Source organism: Podarcis filfolensis (assembly GCF_964270895.1).
Source record: "Podarcis filfolensis genome assembly, chromosome: 16".
Taxonomy (NCBI): domain Eukaryota; kingdom Metazoa; phylum Chordata; class Lepidosauria; order Squamata; family Lacertidae; genus Podarcis; species Podarcis filfolensis.
Window position 1 is genome coordinate 4,455,482 of NC_139620.1, and position 22,582 is coordinate 4,478,063.

At 48.1% G+C, this 22,582-nt stretch overlaps 2 protein-coding genes across 5 annotated transcripts in view; both read right to left on the reverse strand.

Moving 5' to 3' along the window:
* The window catches only part of PI4KB (phosphatidylinositol 4-kinase beta), a 49,148-nt gene extending 40,491 nt beyond the window's left edge, over positions 1 to 8,657 (reverse strand). The window contains exons 1-2 of one of the 2 annotated variants that reach the window (XM_083591085.1): positions 8,245 to 8,657; positions 5,959 to 6,081 (exon numbers count right to left, since the gene is read on the reverse strand). The gene's annotated coding sequence lies outside the window, so the exon portion shown is untranslated. The remainder of the gene's footprint in view (positions 1 to 5,958; positions 6,082 to 8,244) is intronic. The other variant, XM_083591084.1, reaches the window with a different exon arrangement.
* A 5,904-nt stretch (positions 8,658 to 14,561) lies between these two features.
* ADAMTSL4 (ADAMTS like 4) overlaps positions 14,562 to 22,582 on the reverse strand; it is a 77,523-nt gene continuing 69,502 nt past the window's right edge. For all 3 annotated transcript variants that reach the window (XM_083590943.1, XM_083590944.1, XM_083590945.1), the window contains 3 exons: positions 21,466 to 21,645; positions 20,240 to 20,384; positions 14,562 to 18,979 (listed from right to left, as the gene is read on the reverse strand). In XM_083590943.1, the coding sequence (XP_083447069.1) occupies positions 18,840 to 18,979; positions 20,240 to 20,384; positions 21,466 to 21,645 (465 nt within the window). In that variant the 3' untranslated portion in view covers positions 14,562 to 18,839. The remainder of the gene's footprint in view (positions 18,980 to 20,239; positions 20,385 to 21,465; positions 21,646 to 22,582) is intronic.

Here is a 22,582-nt window from a genome sequence, read left to right on the forward strand (position 1 = left end):
TCCTCTCCTCCCTTCCCAAGACACCTCCATGCTCCCTCCAGTCTTCAATAAGTCAATAATTTCTTACATCTCTCTCCTTGGCTGCTGTCCCCTCTTTCTTCGGCCAGGAATTCTACAAGGGTGCTGCTGGTGGGGGGGGGTGTCACTGCAGAGAAGGCTCTGCTCTTGGAAGCTGCCACCAAGGGCAGAGAGCAGGGTATCTGCAGAGGGCCTTAAAGGACACAAAAGGACATGATTGGAGGTGGTGCGTCTCTGGTGTGACCTCTGGGCTGTTTTGGGGCTTTAATACAGGGGTGGAGAACCTGTGGCGCGTCAGGTGTTGCTGCATTCCAGCTATCATAATCATCATCATCCCCCCCTGACCACACTGGCTCTTAGGGCTAATGGGAGCTGAGAGCCCAACCACAGGATGTGGAGAGCCACAGGTTCCCACACCCCTGATTTAAAAAGCTCAAAGCCCAGACCTTGAATTAGGCCGGGAAAATAATTTGGAAGCCTGTAATCCTGGAGAAGCTAATAGTCACGATGCTACATGCAACCTCCACTTGCAGAGGCAGTCTACCTTTGAAATGCCAGAGGCTGGAGGGCTTTTGAAATAGGTAGTGCCCCATATGCACTATAATTCCACTTTAAACAGCCGTGGCTTCCCCCAAAACACACTGCGAACTGTAGTTTGTTCAGGGTGCTGAAAATTATTAGCAGGAGACCCTTGTTCCCCCTCACAGAGCGGCAATTAATAGAGCGGTTTAACAATCCATCCCTCTCTCTGGGGATTGGAAAATACAGCTACAGCAAGGAATCCTGGAACCTGTAGTTTCCTGAGGGAACCAGGGCTCTTGCTGTCAGTCACTCCTAGCTCCTCCAAAGAACTAACATTCCCAGGATGCCTTGGGGGCCGCAGCAGGGAAACGGCCTTTTGCAAACCACCTCCAAACGGGTTTGCGCAAACAAGTTTTAAACCAGGTTTTGCAAACTGAAAAATGATGCAAACGATAAGATAGAAGGGGGGGGGGAACCCTTCCATGTCTTGCTAATGAGGGGTGGTTAAACTACTCTGTCAACTGTAAAGGGAGCTGAGGCTTGCTCCTAACAACTTTGAGCACCCTGAACATACTACAGCTCCCAGGATTCTTTGGGGGAAAGCCACGACAGAACAAAGTGGTATGATAGTGATTGAAATGAATACGGCTGCTGCGGAGGCCCTAGATTTCTACCCAAGAAGGCAGTGATCCCAGGGAACTTTGCAGCATCGACAGGGGGCGGGGAGGAGCAGACAGCTGAACTTGTGCAAGGGCAATTTAGCAGGATGAGTATACTTTTTTTTTAATGTACACACACAAAAAGGCAAGTCTGAACCAAGCCACTGAGTCACACGGAGATGGTGGCAACTGCCGGGGGTTTGCTTCTGAAGCAGCGGCGACAAGAGTCATCGCTCCCAGAGTTCTTGCAGGTTGGAATATCACAGCCATGTGCTCACATACACCCAGAGGGCCACGAGCGCTGGAAAACCACTTCGCCATCCCACACCATTCTGTCGCAGTTGACTCACCCCCTTCAAAACCACCTGCCTGTGCTGGGCGATGAATGATGCTGGTCTACCTTACAGGAATGGCGGGACATATCAGAAGTCTTTCTTTCCCCCCACCCCAATGCTTTTTAATGATTTTCACAAATATAAATAAAACTTAAAGTTTTACAATCAACATTTTGTGTTGTCTTATTTACCCTGCGCAATTTCGTGCCCAGACTTCCCTCCTTCCCTGCTACGGTTTTCCTAATTTACACCTTCTCTTGCAGATTCTTATTTACCCTCTATTCACATCACAGGATTTATATTAGCCCTGCTACAGTTTTTAAACTTCTGCAGTTAATTCATATGTATGCAACAAATTTACTCCACTCTTCTTCAAACTTTGTCACTTTTTGGTCTCGAATTTTATAGGTCATTTTTGCTAATTCTGTATATTCAAAAAATTTAGTCTGCCACTCTATTAGAGTTGGGATTTCCTGGGATTTCCACTTTTGGGCCACGAGGGTCCTAGCGGCAGCCGTGGCATACTGAAACAATTTACGAACATATCGGAAGTCTTTCGCTGGACTCCAACTCCCAGCAGCCAGCATGCCCAAGGTCAGGGAGGATGGCGGGAGATGTAGTCCAGCAAGAGCTGGAGGGCCACAGCCTCCTCACCCGTGCCTGAGAGGATCACTGTGAGCAATGAAAGGAGGTTAGACTAGATGACCCCTCGGGTCCCTTCCAACTCTGCAGTTCTATGTATCTATGATTAGAGAGGTTAATTTGCCTAACTGATCTAACCTGGGGAAAGGCGGTAGCTCAGTGGTAGAGCACCTGCTTTGTATGCAGAAGGTCCTGGGTTCAATCCCTGCCATCTTCGGGCAGGACTGTCTGAAACCCAGAGAGATGCTGTCTGCCAGCATAGACAATACAGAGCTACATAAACTAAGGGTCTGAGTATAAAGCAGATTCCTAAGTCAAATATTGGATCATGACCACGAGGACTAGAATCTTAGTATTAATTTTAAAGCTAGTGACATAGGGCACCCACTTTACACGCAGAAGGTCCCAGGCATTTGGAGGTAGGACTGAGAGAGGAGAGCTGCTGCCAGTCAGTGTAGACAATATGGAGCTAAACTGACCAAGGGTCTGACTTGGTAAAATATGTTATTATTATTAATAATAATAATACCTCTCCTCCCATTACATATCTTTAGCCGCCAGGCAAAAACATTCCTCGTAACTCTTTAGCCAATTAAGCAACATATAGGCCAAAGACTTAAGAGGGATGTTTTTAACTAGCAGATGAAGATATGTAACGAAGGTGGCAGTCAAACCTTTCTGGGGAGAGCATTCCATAAACAGGGAGCCATCGCAGAAAAGGCTCATTTCCATGTGGAGAACGCACACAAAGAAGGCCCTCAAATGACAGCCGCACGATCTAAAAGTTGGTTCATATAGGGATAGGCAGTCCTTGAGCTCTTATGGTCCTGGGCTGTTCAAGACTTCTTAAGTCAAAACCAGCACTTTCAATTGGGCCCCAAAGCTAATTGGCAGTCAGTGCAGTTGGACCAGGACCAGTATAATATGCTCCAACCACCTGGCCACTGAAATCTGCACAGCTGAAGTTTCCGAACCGCCTTCAGAGGCAGCCCCATGTAGAATGTGTTGCAGTAATCTAACCTAGAGGTTACCAGAGTACAGATGACAGAAATTAGGCTAGCCCTGTCCAGATAGGGGCGCAGCTGGGCAACCAGCCAAAGCTGATGGAAGGCATTCCATGGCACTGAGGCCACCTGAGCACCCCCAAGCTGCGTACCTGCTCCTTCAGGGGGAGTGTAACCCCCTAACAGAGACTCAGTCTTATTTGGACTGAGCTTCAATTTGTTGGCTCTCATCCAGCGCATAATGTATTTTTAATCTTTGTTGGAATCCGCCCAGAGTGGCTGGGGAAGCCCAGCCAGATGGGCGGGGTACAAATAATAAATTATTATTATTATTATTATTATTATTATTATTATTATTATTATTACTACTACTACTGAGGCAAGACAACGGCTCAGCTCATCCACTGCCACACCTGCAGATGTAAAGGAGAAGAGCTATGTAGCATCAGCATATTGCTGACAACGTACTCCAAAATTCTGGATGACCCTACTCAGCGGTTTCATGTAGATGTTAAAACAGCATGGGGGATAAAACTGAACCCGGAGGAACTCCACACTGAAGGCTCCGTGGCGCCAAAGAGCCCTCCCCAAGCATCACCCTCTGGAAACAACCACCCAAGTAGGAACGTAACCACTGCAAAGCAGTGCAACCCACCCCTAACTTGATAGCTTCCTGTGTTCCTCCTTTCGGGGAATATGGTATAGTAATCCAACAATATCTGGAGGGCATCAGGGTGGGGAAGGCTCACATGCACAGAGTCCTCTGGGTGTTTAAAACTGAATGCCTAAACACAAACCACTGCTGCTCCAATTTAAAAACAAGAGCAAAGTATTTTGGCAACTTTAAAAGATGAATGGTTTTTGTGTGTGACATAAACTCTTGCAAAGTACGGCAGGCAATACAAAGTGTTATACTGAGCTATACAGTGGACACTCGGGCTGCGAACGTGATCCATGCGGGAGGCATGTTCGCAACCCGCAGCGCTGCGTCTGCACACGCGCAATTTGGTGCTTCTGCGCATGTGCCGAAACCTGGAAGTAACCCATTCCGGTACTTTCGGGTTCGGTGCAGTGCGCAACCCGAAAATGCAGAACCTGAAGCGTCTGTAACCCGAGGTATGACTGTATGCAGTTTCAGGAGTGGGGGAGAATTGTAAGCGGCAAGGTCAGAGGCAAATGAAATGCAGAGGACCGATGGTGGTAACATGGACCTAAGAACGGAAGATGGGCGCTGCAGGAGCCCATCTCATCCTGTATCCTTTTCTCACAGCAGCCAGCCATATGCCTGTGGGAAACCCATAAGCAGGATCCAAGCACAAGAGCCCTCTCTGCTCCTGCCACAAGAAGTTTGTTAGCCCTTTAAGGTGCTGCAAGGCTCCGTCCTTCTTAACGCAAGAGATAGCTGCACCCTCTGGAAAGGATGACGAAAGTAACTAAACAGTGAGAAGGGAACAGCAGTACCAGCACAGGACACAACAGGCACCCAGGCAGGGTGTTTCATGGGAACCTCAGGGGAGCCCTTCAGCTCTGCTGGAAGACCAGCTCCATCGTGCCTCCTCTCCCCTCAACACCCACCTGGAAGGAGCCTCAGCCAGCCAGGTTAGAAAGCAGCGCTCGTTCTGTCGCCTCCGCAGAAAGACCAGCTCCATCAGGAGCCTCCTAGCCCTGAACTATTCCCATTCAATAGAACTGCTATTTAAACATTTTAAGAATCTGTGTCTGAGTTTCCCTCCCTGCTCCTCTTTCCTTTTGTGCCATGCCATTTAGATTGCAAGCCTGTGAGCAGAGACTGCCTTGTTTTAACCAGCCATTCTGGAAGCCTTTTCGTGTGTTACTGGTCTGTAAATAAACAGGCTGCTGAGGGCCCCCCGTTTCTTACTGGCAAAACAGGCTCATTGAATCATTGGCTGAAAGAGGTAGGAGTGTGTGTCTGCTTCGGATTGGAGCACCGGATAAAAAGGGAAGGAAACAGCCCAGACTTGAGAGGTAAGAAAGAAGGAAATCGGATGCGGGGCAATCTCTGGCCTTCCAGATGTTGCTGCATTACAACCCCCATTAGCCCCAGCAAGAATGGGCAATGGTCAGGGATCATAGAATTGTAGAGTTGGAAGAGATCCTGAGCATCATCTAGTCCGACTCCCAGCAATGCAGGAATACGAAGTTGTCCCATACAGGGATTGAACTTGCAACTGTGGCATTATCAGCACCATGCTCTAACCAACTGAGCAATGAGGGTAGCGGTAGTGCAGCAACAACTGGAGGGCCAGAGGTTCCCCACACTTGCAGTTAATCATGATTCCCTCCTCCTCTTCTTGAAAATCCAAGAATTGGGAAGTACTAGCCCGATATTGAATTGTGGTGCTGGAGGAGACTCTGGAGAGTCCCATGGACTGCAAGAAGATCAAACCTCTCCATTCTGAAGGAAATCAGCCCTGAGTGCTCACTGGAAGGACAGATCCTGAAGCTGAGGCTCCAATACTTTGGCCACCTCATGAGAAGAGAAGACTCCCTGGAAAAGACCCTGATGCTGGGAAAGATGGAGGGCACAAGGAGAAGGGGACGACAGAGGACGAGATGGTGGGACAGTGTTCTCGAAGCTACCAGCATGAGTTTGACCAAACTGCGGGAGGCAGTGGAAGACAGGAGGGCCTGGCATGCTCTAGTCCAGGGGGTCACGAAGAGGCAGACACGACTAAACGACTAAACAACAACAGCCCAATACACCACAAAGGAGGCCCATCACGCACGCCCAGAGAAGGAGGCCCGTCCACCACTCACCTCTCTCGTGCCCATCCAACCAGGCAGCTTGCCCCTGCTGAGATGCTCGCCCACAATGCCAGCCGAGTCAGCCATCTTTGGAGATGGGGACTCAAAGGGATTCTCTGCGATGATCCTTCACAGCTGTAGGAAGAAAAGCGAGGTGTGTTGGGAGGGGAAATGGAGGAAGCATCTCGCTCAACCTTTCAGTTGCAGGGGTTTTTGGTCTGCTTTTTAAACACAGCATCTCTCTCAAACACTGAAATACCAGGAAGGTGTTTGCAGAAATCTGGAGGGATGCCACGCATCACTTCATGTTCAAAAGCATATTCCATTTTTGAAGGGGTGAAGGGTAGCGTTCATCCTTGAAGACTGAAATACAGTGGTACCTCGGGCTACATACGCTTCAGGTTACATACGCTTCAGGTTACAGACTCCGCTAACCCAGAAATAGTACCTCGGGTTAAGAACTTTGCTTCAGGATGAGAACAGAAATTGTGCTCCAGCAGCGTGGCGGCAGCAGGAGGCCCCATTAGCTAAAGTGGTGCTTCAGGTTAAGAACAGTTTCAGGTTAAGAACGGACCTCCGGAACGAATTAAGTACTTAACCCGAGGTACCACTGTATCAGAACTTAAGCTGGTATACACATTCAGGACACTATGGTTGAAGTGCAAAGCCTGGCTCAAACCCTGTACCTTGTTCTCACAAGGGGGAAAGGTGGGCAGGGATATAGGGATGTCAAAACAATCATAAACTTGGTGGGTAGGTTTATAAGACAATCTGAAGTGGAAATGCTCAGAAGAGGAGAGGTGGAAGAGGCAGAGAAACTGCAAAGTAAGAATGTAATTGGAATCGGATGTCTCTGAAGCTTAGAAAAGCCCACTCAGCACGGAGAGCTGCAAAACCAGAAAGGACTCAGAAATGCTCTGAGGACCACTGGCAAACTTGCTCTGACTCTCCTTTCCCCACACCACAGGCAAAGCCGCATCTTCCCGTCCCTACAAGGAAGCAAGTGTATAATTAAAAGAGCTTTTAAAAGAGAAACTTGCTCCTTGGCAACTCAGCGAGGAGGGTGAAAAGGACTCTGAAAAATCCCGGAGGAAGTGGGGTGGGGAAGAGGGAAAAGGTGAGGTATTAAAACCTCAGCATTCCTTAACATTAAGAACAAAAAATGGCAGTCTTGAGGAGTTGTGGGATACAACTGGTGTGGAAATACGCCTGCAAAAAGTTACTAGCCTCGCCTCCCAAATATGTTTTGTTTTAGAAGAAGTCGTCTGATTTAAACCCTAGAAGCCGCTGCATGACATTAACGTTACAGATAAATGGGTCAGAGGTAATAGAGGAGCAACGGTGAGGAAGGTGTCTCATATCCAAGGACAGGAGAAAGGAAAACGGGGATCAGGGAATGGAGTGGCAAGTGTCAAAGTGAGGGGGTAGCAGAAAGGGGGCCAGTATTTATTTGCAGAAAAGGGGGGTGGACAGGGGCCACTAAATCCCAGGAATCAGTGAGGCAAAGAGAGGGGGACAAGAGCGTGGAGGCTGGGGTGCGGGGAGAGATGCAAAACAAGGGGGTGTAAGGGGAATAATATTTTGGAGGGGGGTGTTGGGAAGACAAAGGCTCCCAGAAGCCAAGGGGGCGAGAGGGTAGGTGGGAGTGGGGCAGAGGAAACCAAGGCTGGTGGGATCCATTGGAGGAAACTGAGAAGGGGGCGAAAGGGGGCCGAGGAAAGAAACCCCAGGAGCCAATGGGGCAGTTTTGGGGGAGGACAGGGAGACCTGAACGGGGGGGAGCTCTTACGTGTCAGAAGAAACGGGGGAAGAGGAGGAGGAGGAAGTGGGGCGGGGGCAAGGAGGGCCGGATCCAGAGGCGGTCTGGCAGTGGGGTGGGGGCAGACCCAAGGAGTCAGTGGGGCAGGGGTTGGAAGGGGAGGAAAGAAGGGCCCTTGTGGCCCCTTGGGGCAAAAGACGGGGGGGCAGTTCCTGGCCTTGTTTGGGGGGGGGGGCGTGAAGGGGAGGGGGCGCGAAATCTCCCATGGGCCCCTGGGGCAGGAGAGGGGAGGGGGGCGGGTAGACCCAAGGAGTCAGTGGGGCAGGGGTTGGAAGGGGGGAAGAAGGGCCCTTGAGCCCCCTGGGGGGCAGTTCCAGTTGCGGGGGGGGCGTGAAGGGGAGGGGGCGCGAAATCTCCCATGGGCCCCTGGGGCAGGAGGGGGGCAGGGGCCCTGGAGGGAGGGGGCGTTGAGGGGGGAGGGGAGGGAGGACCCCCCGGGGGTGCCCTCGGAGGTGCCTGCCTGCCTTCCCCGCACTCACCTCACGCCGTGTCCATGGGAGGGAGGCGGCGGTGGGAGAGAGGCAGGAGCCGGCGCCCCTCCGCGGCCTCTCTCTCCCTCAGTCTTTCAGTCTCTCTCCCTCCGGCCGCCTCAGCCTCTTCCAGCCGCCGCCGTCGCCGGGCCCAGCTCCGGGGCTGCCCTCGCCGCCGCCTGAGGGGGCCTCTTTCTTCTCCCTATCCGCCCCGCCGTGAGGTAAATAAATACATTTTTTAAAAAAACTCCCGCCCCCACCTCAGATTGACTTTCTCCTCACACGCGAATGGGGAGGGGTTCGTTTTATTTTTTATTAATTTAACTGAACCCCCCCTCTCTCCCCGGAGAAGGCTAAGGACCCCAAGTCAGGGCCCGTTGGCGGCAATGGAGAGAAGGGCCGTAGGTGGCTATGCCAGCGCCTGATTGGGAGGGAGAAGGAGGAGGAGGGAAAAGAAGGCGGGGCCGGCGCTCCGGGGACGCGCGCATGCGCAGTGGGTTTCCCCGCTGTGAGTCGCGTGCTGTGCAGTCAGTGGCTGCGTGGAGGGGTCGGGGATCGGGGCCGCCCTTGCAAGCCCGATCGTCATTGCGGGCCATTCCCGAGGAAAGCTGCCCTTCTACCTCTTTCCTTTAAAAATAGTATTAAGTAGCTTGCAATTGGTTTTATAGAATTTCATTATTTTTAAATAGCTTTATGCATTAGTATGAATTCTGAATTTATTGTTATTCACGTTTTATACTGTATTTTATGCTTTTTTGTTGTTGCATCGTTTTAAATTTGTTGTTTTCTGTTTTCTGAACCGGGAAGGGCGGGGTATAAATAAAGAATTATTATTATTATTATTAATTGGGAGTGTTATTGGGTTGTTTTTAATTTTGTATTATATTGGGATTTTGGGTTGTAACCGCCCTGAGATTTGTGGGTATAGGGCAGTATGAAAATTCAATAAATAATAATATTTATATAGCCCACATTTCCCGATCTCCAAAATCGAATCTGTTTGCAGCTGCTCAGAGGAGACCCATTGACCTTAAGCTGCCTTGCATGGAGACAGGCCATGGTTCTCTCCAGGTCACCATTATTTGGCAGAAGCTCTTCAGAGTTTCAGAGGAGGAGTATCTGGAGACGCCAGTCAGTGGGGATGCAACCTGAGACTTAATGCAAAGCATACAGTTTTTGGGTCAGCTGTTTAGCTTGGAAGAGACTGAGAGAGGTGACATCCTCTTCTTGTTCTTTTTAAATAAATTTATTCATTTGGTTTTTCAAATTAAAGTTTTGCAATCAGATATCCAACATACAACATAAAAGCAAGATTCCAAACAATCTCCTGGACTTCCCTTTCGTGGGTCCTGTTGTTAATCATTTCCCCCTGCGTCTTTTATAATACAGTGGCACCTCGGGTTAAGAACTTAATTCATTCCGGAGGTTCGTTCTTAACCTGAAACTGTTCTTAACCTGAAGCACCACTTTAGCTAATGGGGCCTCCCGCTGCCACGCGGTTTCTGTTCTCATCCTGAAGCAACGTTCTTAACCCGAGGTACTATTTCTGGGTTAGCGGAGTCTGGAACCTGAAGCGTCTGGAACCTGAAGTGTCTGGAACCCGAGGTACCACTGTAATCCAATTCTTTTTACATCGCCACCACTGTATATTCAAAATTCACTACAAGTGTTATTCCAATCCTGCTAACGATTTTAACTGTTTGCAATGATTTTTAAGATAAATTATAATTCCCCCTCCCCATTCCTTATTAAAATCCTCTTCAAATATCTGAAGGGACGTCCGGTGGAAGATGGAGCGAGCTTGTTTTCTGCTGCTCCAGACGGCAGGACCCGAGTCAGTGGATTCAGATGACAAGGAGCTTCAGATTAAGAGCTGTGCAGTAATAGAATGGGCTCCCTTGGAAGGTGGTGTACTCTCTTTTAAACAGAAGTTGGATGGCCGTTTGTCAGAGATTCTTTACGCTGCAATTCCTGCATTTCTGGGGGTTGGACTAGATGATCCTTGAGGTTCATTTCCAACCCTACCATTCTATGATTACCGTATTTTTTGCTCTATAAGACTCCCTTTTTCCCTCCTAAAAAGTAAGGGGAAATATGTGTGTGTCTTATGGAGTCAATGCACGCTGCACAGCTATCCCAGAAGCCAGAACAGCAAGAGGGATCGCTGCGCAGCGATCCCTCTTGCTGTTCTGGCTTCTGGGATTCAGAATTTTTTTTTTTCTTGTTTTCCTCCTCCAAAAACTAGGTACGTCTTATGGTCTGGTGCGTCTTATAGAGCGAAAAATACGGTATTCCTTGCAGTGCTGGCCAGCTGCAGAACTGAACTTTGCTTGTCCCCTCCCCATGCGGCTGTTTTGGTTCTGGGTGCAGTTTATGGAGGAGGAGGAGGAGGAGGAGGGCAGCTGGCAGATTTGGGGCAATTATAGGCAGGTAGGATGTCCTGGCAGAGAAGAGAGAGTTAGGAAGAAGGAAACTTCAGCGTCCCTCTGCCAACGCCTTTGCCCCAGGCAGTTGCTGTCTTGCAGCTGAGTCAGGCGCTGAGACAAAGCACAGGATTGCATCCAGCCACACCCACCAGGTTGCAATCACTATGCAGATGGTACTGCAGTCAAAAATGGTATTGCAGATGTCAAAAATGTCCTCTTCTGCATCAACTAATGGCTGGAGGGACTGTGATAAGCTCAGTGCATTATCAGTTATGGTGGCAACGTACAAGATTTTTGGAATTAATTTTGACGGAAACAATAAACACAGTCGTGTCTTGGATTTCCCAGTGCCTTGGCTCCCGAACAATCAAAATCCAGAAGTGAGTGTTCCGATTTTCGGAAGCCGAACATCTGGCGCGGTTTCCGATTGGCTGCAAGAGCTTCCTGCATCCAGTCAGAAGCCGCGCTTTGGTTTCCGAACATTTTGGAAGTTGAACGGACTTCCGGAATGGATTCCATTCAGATTCCAAGGTCGTCTTCTTTGGCGATCCCTCGGAGCCAAGTAAGATTGTCTTCCATAAACGGTTTTAACAATGAGTCTGTTAGTGACTGTGGAGGCCAATTCTGGATCCACACATCCTTCCACAGTGGGGACATTGGTTTCCGGGTGGGAGTTGATCATGGTGTGGATTTGCCAAGCGTGCCTTCCTCTTAGAACATTTCTCCCTTGCGTCCTGAGTTCGAGTGTCTTCAAAACCCATGACAGCTTTGGTAAAGGCTGTTCTCCAACTGGAGCGCTCGCAGGCCAGTGTTTCCCAGCTGTCAGTGTTTATACTACATTTTTAAAGATTTTCCTTCAGTCAGTCTTTAAATCTCTTTTGTTGACCACCAGCATTACGCTTTCCATTTTTAAGTTCGGAATAGAGTAGTTGCTTTGGAAGACGATCATCAGGCATCTGCACAACATGACCAGTCCAACAAAGTTGATGTTGAAGAAATTAGTGCTGAACTAGGATCTGAGAGAGTCGCTGCCTCTCTGCCTAACCTTCCTCGCAGGATTGTTGTTGAGGAGATTAAAAGTGGGGAAAGGACCATGTTGTGTACATCATTATATTATTATTAATATAATTTTTATTTATTAAAAGATTGGGAACCATTTATGAGGTATCAACAGAAGCAATGTAAAGAAATGGACTCACTAGCAGGGTTTGAGTAGACACTTACAATTAACAAAATAAATACAGGAATGATACAGGATGTTAAAATGATTAAGAGAATAGCAATATTTGATATAAAGAACTCAATATGAAGATATAATATAGCAAGCAGGGGAAGTGAATATGTTAAAAACCAGAAGAGGAAGTTGAGGGGCAGAGGGCGAAATTTGGGAAACTGCATCATTTTTTTCTGTTATATGACATGTTATTAGCATGATAAAAATGTAAAACTCAATAAAAATTAATTAAAAAACAAACGCCAACCCATTGCAAGCTTTTCTGAGGTCCCTCAGCTCTGAAAGAAAACAGGGCAAGAGTTAATCTCCTCCCAGCTTTCCATACGCAGAAAGCCTTAAGGAAAATAAAATCCCAAAACAAAACACCAGCCCTTCAAAGCCTTTTTCATTTAATTCTGGGTGGTGGTGGTTTTTTTAATGCTGTTTGAGGAATTATCCTAATTGTGACCTTAGAGAAAGCTGAGCTAGGGCATCGCTGCCCTCTGCTGGAGGGTGGATAATATTAGAATATAAGCAAATTGAGAGCCCAGGCAAAAACGCACCTCATATTTCACTTCCTAAAGCAGCAACTGCGTGGTATCTTGGTTGACTCTCCTGCAGCAGAGCAAACGCAGCAGATCCTCTGGGATTTCTCTTAGTAGCAGGTTTTGTTTGTTTTCCATGAAGCAACGACAAAATGATCTCAGCAGCCCAGACGAAAAACCCCAACTTCACTTTGCAGATTGGTCCACGCAAGTTACTAGTCCTCCTGGACTCCCATTTTTTTTGTGTAATTTAAGGAGGAATCTCCCCATACCTGGAAGGAATTTGCACTCTGCTGCAAAGGCGTCTGGTACATGCCTCACCCAAATAAATAAATCAGTAAAACACGGTTTTGATGTAGTCAAATGGGTCATGTGCCTTCCTTTATTTACAAGCAAAAGGGGGGGAGTGGGAAAATTGGCACTTTGGCCCCTCCGTGCATTGGTGACCCCACAGATAGACTACTGTAATACACTGGATTCGGGGCTTCCCTTGAGACTGGTCCGGAAGCTGCATCAGGTGTAGAATTCTGTGGCCACATTGCCTGGATGCGCCCATTCTACAGCTGTGTCGACTGAGGCAGCAGCACTGGCTGCCGATCAGCTACCAGGTATGTCCAACGTTAAAGACTTGCTACCCCTATGTAGGCCTGTAAGATTACTTAGATCATTGTGGGGGGATTTTACTTGTGGGACCCTACAGAATATCACAGGGGTGTGTGACCCCCAAATGGGCCGTTTCCTGCATTCTGGAATGCCAAACCTTTCTGCCATCCATTGAGCATCGTTTATTCAGGGGTCAGCAAACTTTTTCAGCCGGGGGCCAGTCCACTGTCCCTCAGACCATGTGGGGGGCCGGACTATATTTTGGAAAAAAAATAATGTACGAATTCCTATGCCCCACAAATAACCCAGAGATGTATTTTAAATAAAAGGACACATTCCACTCATGTAAAAACACGCTGATTCCCGGACCATCTGCAGACCGGATTTAGAAGGCGATTAAGGTCGGATCCGGCCCCTGGGCCTTAGTTTGCCTACCCATGGTTTATTTGTTCTTCAGACATCTTGTGAAGACATCTTTGTCTTGCCCACACTTTCTCTGAAACCCCTAAAAGGGCACCCTGTTCCTTGTGATAAATTAAAAGCATTTTGGGAATTGATCTACTGTACAATGAGTTTAAAAAATTTTTTAGATATATCTTCCCACCCAAAAAACAGAAGAATTTTTGCTGGGTTTGACAGGTGAGGAAATGGCAAAGGTAGATCAAAAATTATTTATGTATGCCACAATGGCAGCAAGAACTTTATTAGCCCAAAGGTGGAAATTACAAGAATTGTAATTCCACGATTGAGGAGCGGCAGACAAAGATGATGGACTATGCGGAATCAGCCAAGCTGACCGGTAGAATCCAGAACCAAGACGACCAAAAATTTCAAAGAGACTGGAGTAATTTTGGTATATGAATAATTACTGTAAAAATGTGAAGACACTAGAGGGATTGAAATAAATCCTGCAACAAAATTTTAAGAAAACTTCTTAGACCAAAGAGACAGAGTTGGCTATAGGGTTACGAAGGTCAGAAGTTGAAAATTTAAAGTGCAGTATAAAGACTTGAAAACAGAAAACCTGTTGAGGGGATGGAGGGAAGTCGCAATCTCAGCGGAGCACAGAGTGTATTTGTTTGTTATTGGGATGTTGGAAATACTGTGTTAAAAAAGAAATTAATACAAATTAGATTAATAATAAGAAGGGCACCCTGTTCTTATTTTACTTACTGATTGCATTTCTATCATACCTGTCTTTTTCCTGGAATCTCAAGGCGATGTATGCATGGTTCTTTCCCCACTTTTAATCTCCCCAACAACAATCCTGCGAGGAAGGTCAGGCAGAGAGGCAGCGACTATCCCAAGTCCTAGTTCAGCACTAATTTCTGTGTCACACTGGCTCTCCAGATTACAAGATTCCTGTATCCATAGTACTGTTTCACTTGAGTTGGAATCCCCATTTTTAAGAATACCCTTGATTTTCTGTTGCGATACCGGCGGATTAGAGGAAAAACAACAGTGAAGTGGATTAGAAAAGTGCATCTAAAGAAATCATCTAAAGCATCATCTAAAGAAATAAAGAGAAAACTCCAGACATAAAACCTCAAATAAATCTTTAATAAAAAATAAATTAGATTTGGACCAAGAAAAAAAAAGGGGGGTGTGTGTTTGGGGGAGGGGGAACCAAACCAAACCTAGATACATTCAGCTTTATCATAGAGATTTATATATAATATATATATTTTATATATATTTATATAATCTGAGCACTCTGAGCCGTTTCTATAAAATGTCTTTCCTATAAATGCTTTTCCTTTTTTTTGTCCGTTTCCGATAATCTGATGTAGCTATTTGCAATTCAGTGGGAAGCCAAGCCCTGATTCCAAGAGGGCTCCTGTACCTTTTAAGAGTGGTGCAGTAGGAAGAAATTCAACAGGTGCTGTTTCTTTCCTCTCCTCAGTGCTTCAGGGAAACCGCTTAGGGTGGTTTGCTTTTTCTCTCTTCCTGATGCACACAAGCCCTTTCCACATTGGTACTGGCAAATATCCTCCCCTGTGGCTCATTCTACCATCTGGCCTACCAGAAAGAGAGGACGTTGCCAACTTTTTCTTCCAGAAAGGCTCCTGTGTCATTTGTCGGGGTTTTTTGTATCTTCGTTTTAGGTCTTGTTGTAATTTATGTGGAAACTGTTCAGTTTGACTGTGTGTTTTTGTAATGTTCTATTTATCATATAGGACTACAGTCATACCTTGGAAGTCGAACGGAATCCGTTCCGGAAATCCGTTCGACTTCCAAAACGTTCGACAACCAAAGCGCGGCTTCCGATTGGCTGCAGGAAGCTCCTGCAGCCAATCAGAAGCCCCGTCGGATGTTCGGCTTCCAAAGGAATGTTTGAAAACCAGAACAGTCACTTCCGGGTTTCGATCGTTCAGGAGCCAAAACGTCCGAGAACTAGGCTGTTTGAAAACCAAGGTACGACTGTACTTTTGCTATGTTGCAGTTATGCATTTTTTTTCCGATGTTGTAAACTGCCTTGAGCATAAGTTTCATAGAATCATAGAATTGTAGAGTCGGAAGTTTGAAACGCGACATAGAAATAAAATTATGTATGTGCGCATGCAGGGCCGGATTTAGGTTTGATGAGGCCCTTAGCTCCTGAAGGTGATGGGGCCCTTTATATGTCCAGCTGTCCTTTGTCAGCAACAAATTGTCGCCTTTTTTTGTGTTGAATATATGCTATATTTATTTATGGACCTAATAAGTATCTAAAGCCATCTGCACATGACAAAATATGTATCTTATCCAAGTAATTGTTGAACTGAAATACAATTAAGAAGAAGTATATTAATATTTTGGAAATGTACATCCAGTGTTTTTTTCCTTTACATGTTTTGGGGGGCCCCAAGAGAGTGGGGCCCTAAGCTATAGCTTGTTTAGCTTATACGTAAATTCGGCACTGTGCGCATGTATGTATGTTTAAAATGGTTGCATGGGAAGCTGGAATCCGAGAGATGTACCATACTTTTTCATGTATAAGACTAGTTGTTGTTTCTTACTAAAAAATAATGCTAAAAGGGAGGGGTAGTCTTATACACAGGGGGCAATCTCCCCCCACTTTTCTTAATTTTGAGGCCCCAAAAATAGGGGGCGACTTATACACAGGGGCGTGATATACACGGAAAAATACGGTACTTCCCCCATCATGACTCAGCTGTTGCTACAGGGAGGAACGGCAAGGAGTAGATGCCTCTTCACCTGTTGAATTTCTGTCATTTAAAAAAGGCCCCTGGCAAAGGACTCAAGGTGATGACGTTCTGTCCTCAGGTGTCACCTGGGCCTATGAGGAGAAGCTGTTGTGGGCAGCAAATCCAGAACCAGGTGTCAACTATGGGATTTAGGATATTCTGTCAATCTAGAATCACAGAATTGCAGCGTTGGAATTGCAGGGGTCATCTAGTCCAACCCCCCCGGAAATGTGTCTCCCCCTACCTGCCCTCCCTGCAGTGGCGTAGCAAGGTGAGGTAGTACCCGGGGCAGAAAATTTCTTGTCCCCCATTGAAATCTAGTTGGAATCCCAAGAGACTGCGATCGACTCACAGTATAAAAAGACTGGCTGTGATCTATCCATTGCCATTGCCGCTTGTTGTAGAGCATTTTTTTGGGGGGTGGAAGGTTAGGGTTAGCGTGCTGCAGCTCCCCCCCCCCGGAGATGACACCTGGGGCTGTCTGCCCCCCCCACTGCCCCCACCTTGCTCTGTCCCTGCCTCCAGGTCCAAATATTAACTGCAGGGCCTTGTTGATTTCTTAAGCTTCACCCCACAAACTCCATCACAATGCCTTAAGGGTTCACAGCTTCAGAATAAATGCTACGGTTGTGTGCCCTCCAAACTTTTCTTCCATCCTGCCAGGGTTCTTGTGCATTCAATGGCTCAGTAGCAGGCAGAAATCCAACAGATCAGGCCCCTCCTAGGCATGGACATGGCAACGGCTGCTCCTACAGGATTTAGTGTTAGTGACGCAGGAAATCTGCCCAGAAATAAGTTGGCAACCCTTCACAGAAGCTACCCTTGGAAGGGGGGAGGGCAGAGAGAAAAACAAAAGGGTTTGATTTGAGCTGCGAAGAAGGGGAGGCAATATATTCCTGTTTCTAGAGGTGAAGGTTGCCAACTGTTTCACTGAGACCTGCACCTGTGCCTTTAGCAGCCGAGTCATCTGCAGACATCGTCAAGCCGCTTTAAAAAAAATATATCTCTAGGCTGTAAGAGGAGCTTCGCTTCCACATTTCTGCAGGCAAAGCTCCTCTTGGAAACACGACAGCAGGCCGGGCTGGGTTTTCTGGTCACTTGGCAACACCGCCCGGGCTAGGAAGGAGGAAGGAAACCTCTCTGAGTACTAAGGTTGCCAACTTCAGCAAAAACCAAAGCTCACATGACTTTAGGGGACACCTTGATGTGTAAAAACAAAAACCCGCTGTGCTTCTCTCTAGGGATGGAGAGGAGCAGAATTGATGTCGATGACAGAGGAGCACAGGCAGGCGGAAAAAGTTGGCAACCTCAAGAACTGCGTGGAAAACCCAGCTGCAACGTGCAAGATGGGAAGCTGGCTTGGAGAGTCTTTCTGCAGAAGCGTTTGCTCAAAACTGAGGGAATCCAGGGAACTTCGATTCTGGACCAAGGGAATTTTGGGCTGGTCACTTGACCACTTCCATCACCATTGGGCATGCTGGCTGCGGGGAGCTGGAGTCCAGTGACCTTTGGGGGTTCGCAGGTCCCCCCTTCCTACTGTAAATCAGGAAACAGTGGCAAGATTGTAGAAACCGTCTTGCTCGGCTGCTAATCAGGTTTCCCCACAATCCAAAGTAGCACCAATACTGTATATTTTCAGGAGGGGAAAAAATATGCATATTTTTCGCTTCCCTAAGGGAATACTAGAGCAAAGCCAATATGGCTGGGAGGCGTCAGACTCAGTGCTGCCCTCTGGAAGGGAGCGCGTGGAACTGCAAGGGCTCCGAGTTCCAGTCCACCCACCGGCCTTTTTTTGCCGCAGCTGGCGGGGTTTTACTGGCCGGGGTGGTATAGATTGGGTCAAGAGCTCCCTCCCCATCTGGGCTTTGTCTCAGGCAAGTTCCCAGGCCTCGGGGACCGAAGCCACCCACCACAGAACTCCACATCATGTCCCGTGCGTTTCCAAAGGACTTCCGCGAGGAATCGAACCCGGCGCCGGCAATGTCAGGTCATCCGTGCACGATCCGTAGCGTCGTTTCCCAAAACAAGCTGAAGTTGGAACTGTGCAGGCAATTTTGGCCTCCTTTTAGCTGGTTGCAAAATGAGCGTCTCGGGGTCTGTGTGTGTGTGTGTGAAGGGGATTGGGGATGGCTTCACGGGAGGGAACCAAAATTTTGGCGGTGTGTCTTCAAGGAGGGAGGGAGGAGGCCGAGCGGGGTGCAAAAGTACCCCTTGGGAGTTCCTTAAAAGCCAAGGCCACCAAAATCATCTGTGGGTCTGCCAGAATGCCGTGCGTGCCGTCGCAATTTGTCTCCCCTCTTCCTAGCCTCCGTGAAAGGGGACAGCTTAAAAGGAAATGCAGGAAGTACGATGAGTCTGTAGCTTGGGGTAGGTTTCTCTGGAAATACTGGGGTACAGTATGAAATACTCCTTCTGGAGAGAGCAGAGGAGAGGACACTGATGGCAATTTCTCGGACCTCGAGTTCGAATCCCATTTGGTCCTTCAATGCCTTTGCCGCGATCCCTCTCCAGCGGATGGGGTTTTATTTTTTTGCAGATGACAGGGGCTCCTGTAGTCCGCGAAATATATTCGCTTGTCCCCAGTTCAAGTAAAGGTGCGAGGAGTCCAGGATCCTGCCGCTCGCCAGCGCTATCGGCTCGGTCCGGCGTGGCGCCTCTCCAAGGCGTGAGTACATGAGGCGCAACAGACGGCTTTGTAGTAGGAGTAGACGCAGAGGCGGGCCTGCACGATCACCGGGCAGTTGTGGTATTTGTCCCTGCAGTTCTCATCTGCCGACCAAAGAGGAAAAGCAACATGAAAAAACCCCAAAGAGTTGTGGAATCTCCAACTTGACAAACCTGACAAGGAGACTGGGAATGTCCCCTGCCCCGTTAACTCTCTCGACAGATGGGGAAATATGACTCTGTTCACTGGGATAAGTTCTCGGCTCATGTCTTCAGTGACCTCATAACCACAGCTCCCGGAATAATTTAAAACAACTATCTGACGTTTTTACAGGGACAAGGGTGGCGCTGTGGATTCAACCACGGCTTAGTCATGCTGGCCACATGACCCGGAAGCTGTATGCCGGCTTCCTCAGCCAATAAAGCGAGATGAGTGCTGCAACCCCAGAGTCGTCTGTGACTGGACCTAATGGTCAGGGGCACTCATCTCACTTTGTTGGCCGAGGGAGCCGGCATACAGCTTCCGGGTCATGTGGCCAGCATGACTAAGCCGCTTCTGGCGAACCAGAGCAGCGCACGGAAACACCATTTACCTTCCCACCAGAGTGGTACCTATTTATCTACTTGCACTTTGATGTGCTTTCAAACTGCTAGGTTGGCAGGAGCAGGGAACGAACAACGGGAGCTCACCCCGTCATGGGGATTCGAACCGCCGACCTTCTGATCAGCAAGTCCTAGGCTCTGTGGTTTAACCCACAGTGCCTCCCGCGTCCCAATACTGCCATAAGGGACCGCTGCAAATTCCTGCATTGCAGGGGGGTTAGTATAGAGTCCAGCCTTTCTCAACCTGTGGGTCCCCAGATGTTGTTGAACTACAACTCCCATCACCCCTAGCTAGCAAGGCCAGAGCTCAGGGATGATGGGAGTTGTAGTCCAACAACATCTGGGGACCCACAGGTTGAGAACCGCTGGAATAGACAATCCACAGGGTCTCTTCCAATTCTACAATTCTGTGTCAAGACTAAAACCCTAACAAGCTGACACTTGTAAGAATCCTTTTATCCAGTTGGGAAAGCCTGCTGGAATGAAAACAACCATCTTCAGTTGTTTCCGAAAAGGGCAGATAGCGAGGGCTTGCCATATCTCGACAGGGACGCCATTCCACGGAAGAGGGGCAGCCACACAGAAGGCCCCGCTTTGAATGACTATACCGTATACCACCACGTCATATTGTAGGAATTGTATCTCTGCAAATAAACAACTTTGCAGAAATGCATCCCTTGGGCATGTGGAGTTTTTCAGCCTGTCTGCCTGTCCTCCCCCCAGTTTTGGCTGTAGGGAGGAGGAGGGGGCCGGGTGGGTTACCTAGGTCCAGGAGGCAGGGCTGAACGTTGCAAGGCCGTTTCTTGATGGGCTTGAGATCTGGCGGACAGAGGTTGCTCAGGGTCTTGTTTTGGGTCAGACACTGGACCTCTCTCACTTGGACGCCCCCAACGCAGGACCTGGAACACTGAAAGGACAAAGGGGAAACGGAACAATTGTGGAAAATGGACCTAAAATTTACAGCATGTTACAGTTTAAGAGAATATTATATGAAAATGATATATCAGTGGTATCTAACACTGAGTAAACTGGCAAAAATGTATAAATCTGAATCAGGGGTCAGCAAACTTTTTCAGCAGAGGGCTGGTCCACTGTCTCTCAGAACTTGCGGGGGGGGGGGGGAGGCTGGACTATATTTTGAAGGGAAAAAATGAACAAATTCCTATGCCCCACAAATAACCCAGAGATGCATATTAAATAAAAGCACACATTCTACTCATGTAAAAACACGCTGATTCCTGAACTGTCCGCAGGCTGGATTTAGAAGGTACAGCAGAAAAGTTGTCCAAATAGAAATAGTCATCTTATTAAACCTCACAATAATTTCATAATATACAGTGGTACCTCTGGTTACGTACTTAATTCGTTCTGGAGGTCCGTTCTTAACCTGAAACTGTTCTTAACCTGAAGCACCACTTTAGCTAATGGGGGCCTCCTGCTGCTGCTGCTGGAGCACAATTTCTGTTCTCATCCTGAAGCAAAGTTCTTAACCCGAGGTAATATTTCTGGGTTAGCGGAGTCTGTAACCTGAAGCGTATGTAACCTGAAGCATATGTAACCCAAGGTACCACTGTATCTGTCTACGTATTTCTAATAGTATAACCAAATCAGTGATTTTTGATAGGACTGCAAAAACTACTCTGAAAATTCATTATTCCAAAAGCGAAACCTTCATCTGGTTGTAAATATTAAGATCGTACCAGCAAGAATGAGCCTTTCTGTAAAAAAAATGATTAAACATTTGATGTTAGCTGCTCTGAGCCTGGATTTGGCCGGGGAGGGCAGGGTATACATAAAAATTATTATTATTTTTTATTATTATTAAATCAAGACTTACTGACTAGTGATTTAAATTGATTTGATCTAAATCAAACCCACCCTGGGGTATTCCCTGCCGCAAACCCCTTCCCCGTTTTGCCTGTTCTCCGAATCCTACGTGTGGAAGGGGGTTCCCGCCCCACCCGTGTCAGACCCTCGCCCTCACTCACAGAGCTCCAGGCGGTGGAGAACCAGCGGGCCTCGCAAGACGTGCCCACGCAGGGCTGCAAGGAGGGCGGCTTCTCCAGGTGGGCGCAGTCCGAGGCGTCCGTCACGTTGAACTCAGCGCCCAGCTTGCTGACGCAGATGAGGTCGCGCCGCTGGGTGCCCGTACTGCAGTCCGATGAGCACTGGGGGGGGGCGAAGAGGCAGAGGGGGGGCGGATCAGGGCCGGATTTAGGTTTGATGAGGCCCTAAGCTACCGAAGGTAAAAGGTAAAGGGTAAAGGGACCCCTGACTGTTAGGTCCAGTCATGACCGACTCTGGGGTTGCGGCGCTCATCTCGCTTCATTGGCCGAGGGAGCCGGTGTACAGCTTCCGGGTCATGCGACCAGCATGAGTAAGCCGCTTCTGGCAAACCAGAGCAGCGCATGGAAACGCCGTTTACCTTCCCGCCGGAGTGGTACCTATTTATCTACTTGCACTTTGAGGTGCTTTCGAACTGCTAGGTTGGCAGGAGCAGGGACCGAGCAATGGGAGCTCACCCCGTCGTGGGGATTTGAACCGCCAACCTTCTGATTGGCAAGTCCTAGGCTCTGTGGTTTAACCCACAGCGCCACCCGCGTCCCCTATTGAAGGTAACGGGGCCCTTTATATGTCCAGGTGTCCTTAGTCAACAACAATTTTTTCTGTGTTGAATATAGGAGCGTCTCCATCCCCATCGTTCTGCCCGGACACTGAGATCCAGCGCTGAGGGCCTTTTGGCGGTTCCCTCGCTGTGAGAAGCCAAGGGTTCTGGGAACTGTAGCTCTGCAAGGGACAAGCTACAGTTCCCAGAATTCTTTGGGGGAAGCCACGGTTGTGCAAAGTGCTACGATAGTGTCTTAAATGTGGTGCAGGCATCCCCAACCTTTGGCCCTCCAGATGTTTTGCACTACAGTTCCCATCATCCCTGACCACTGGTCCTGTTAGCTAGGGATGATGGGAGTTGTAGGCCAAAACATCTGGAGGGCCAAAGGTTGGGGATGCCTGGAATACATAGCTGTCAACTTACAGATTTGAAAATAAGGGACCAGCAGCCTTGAAAATAAGGGATCAGCAGCCAAAATAAGGAATTTTGCTATTGTA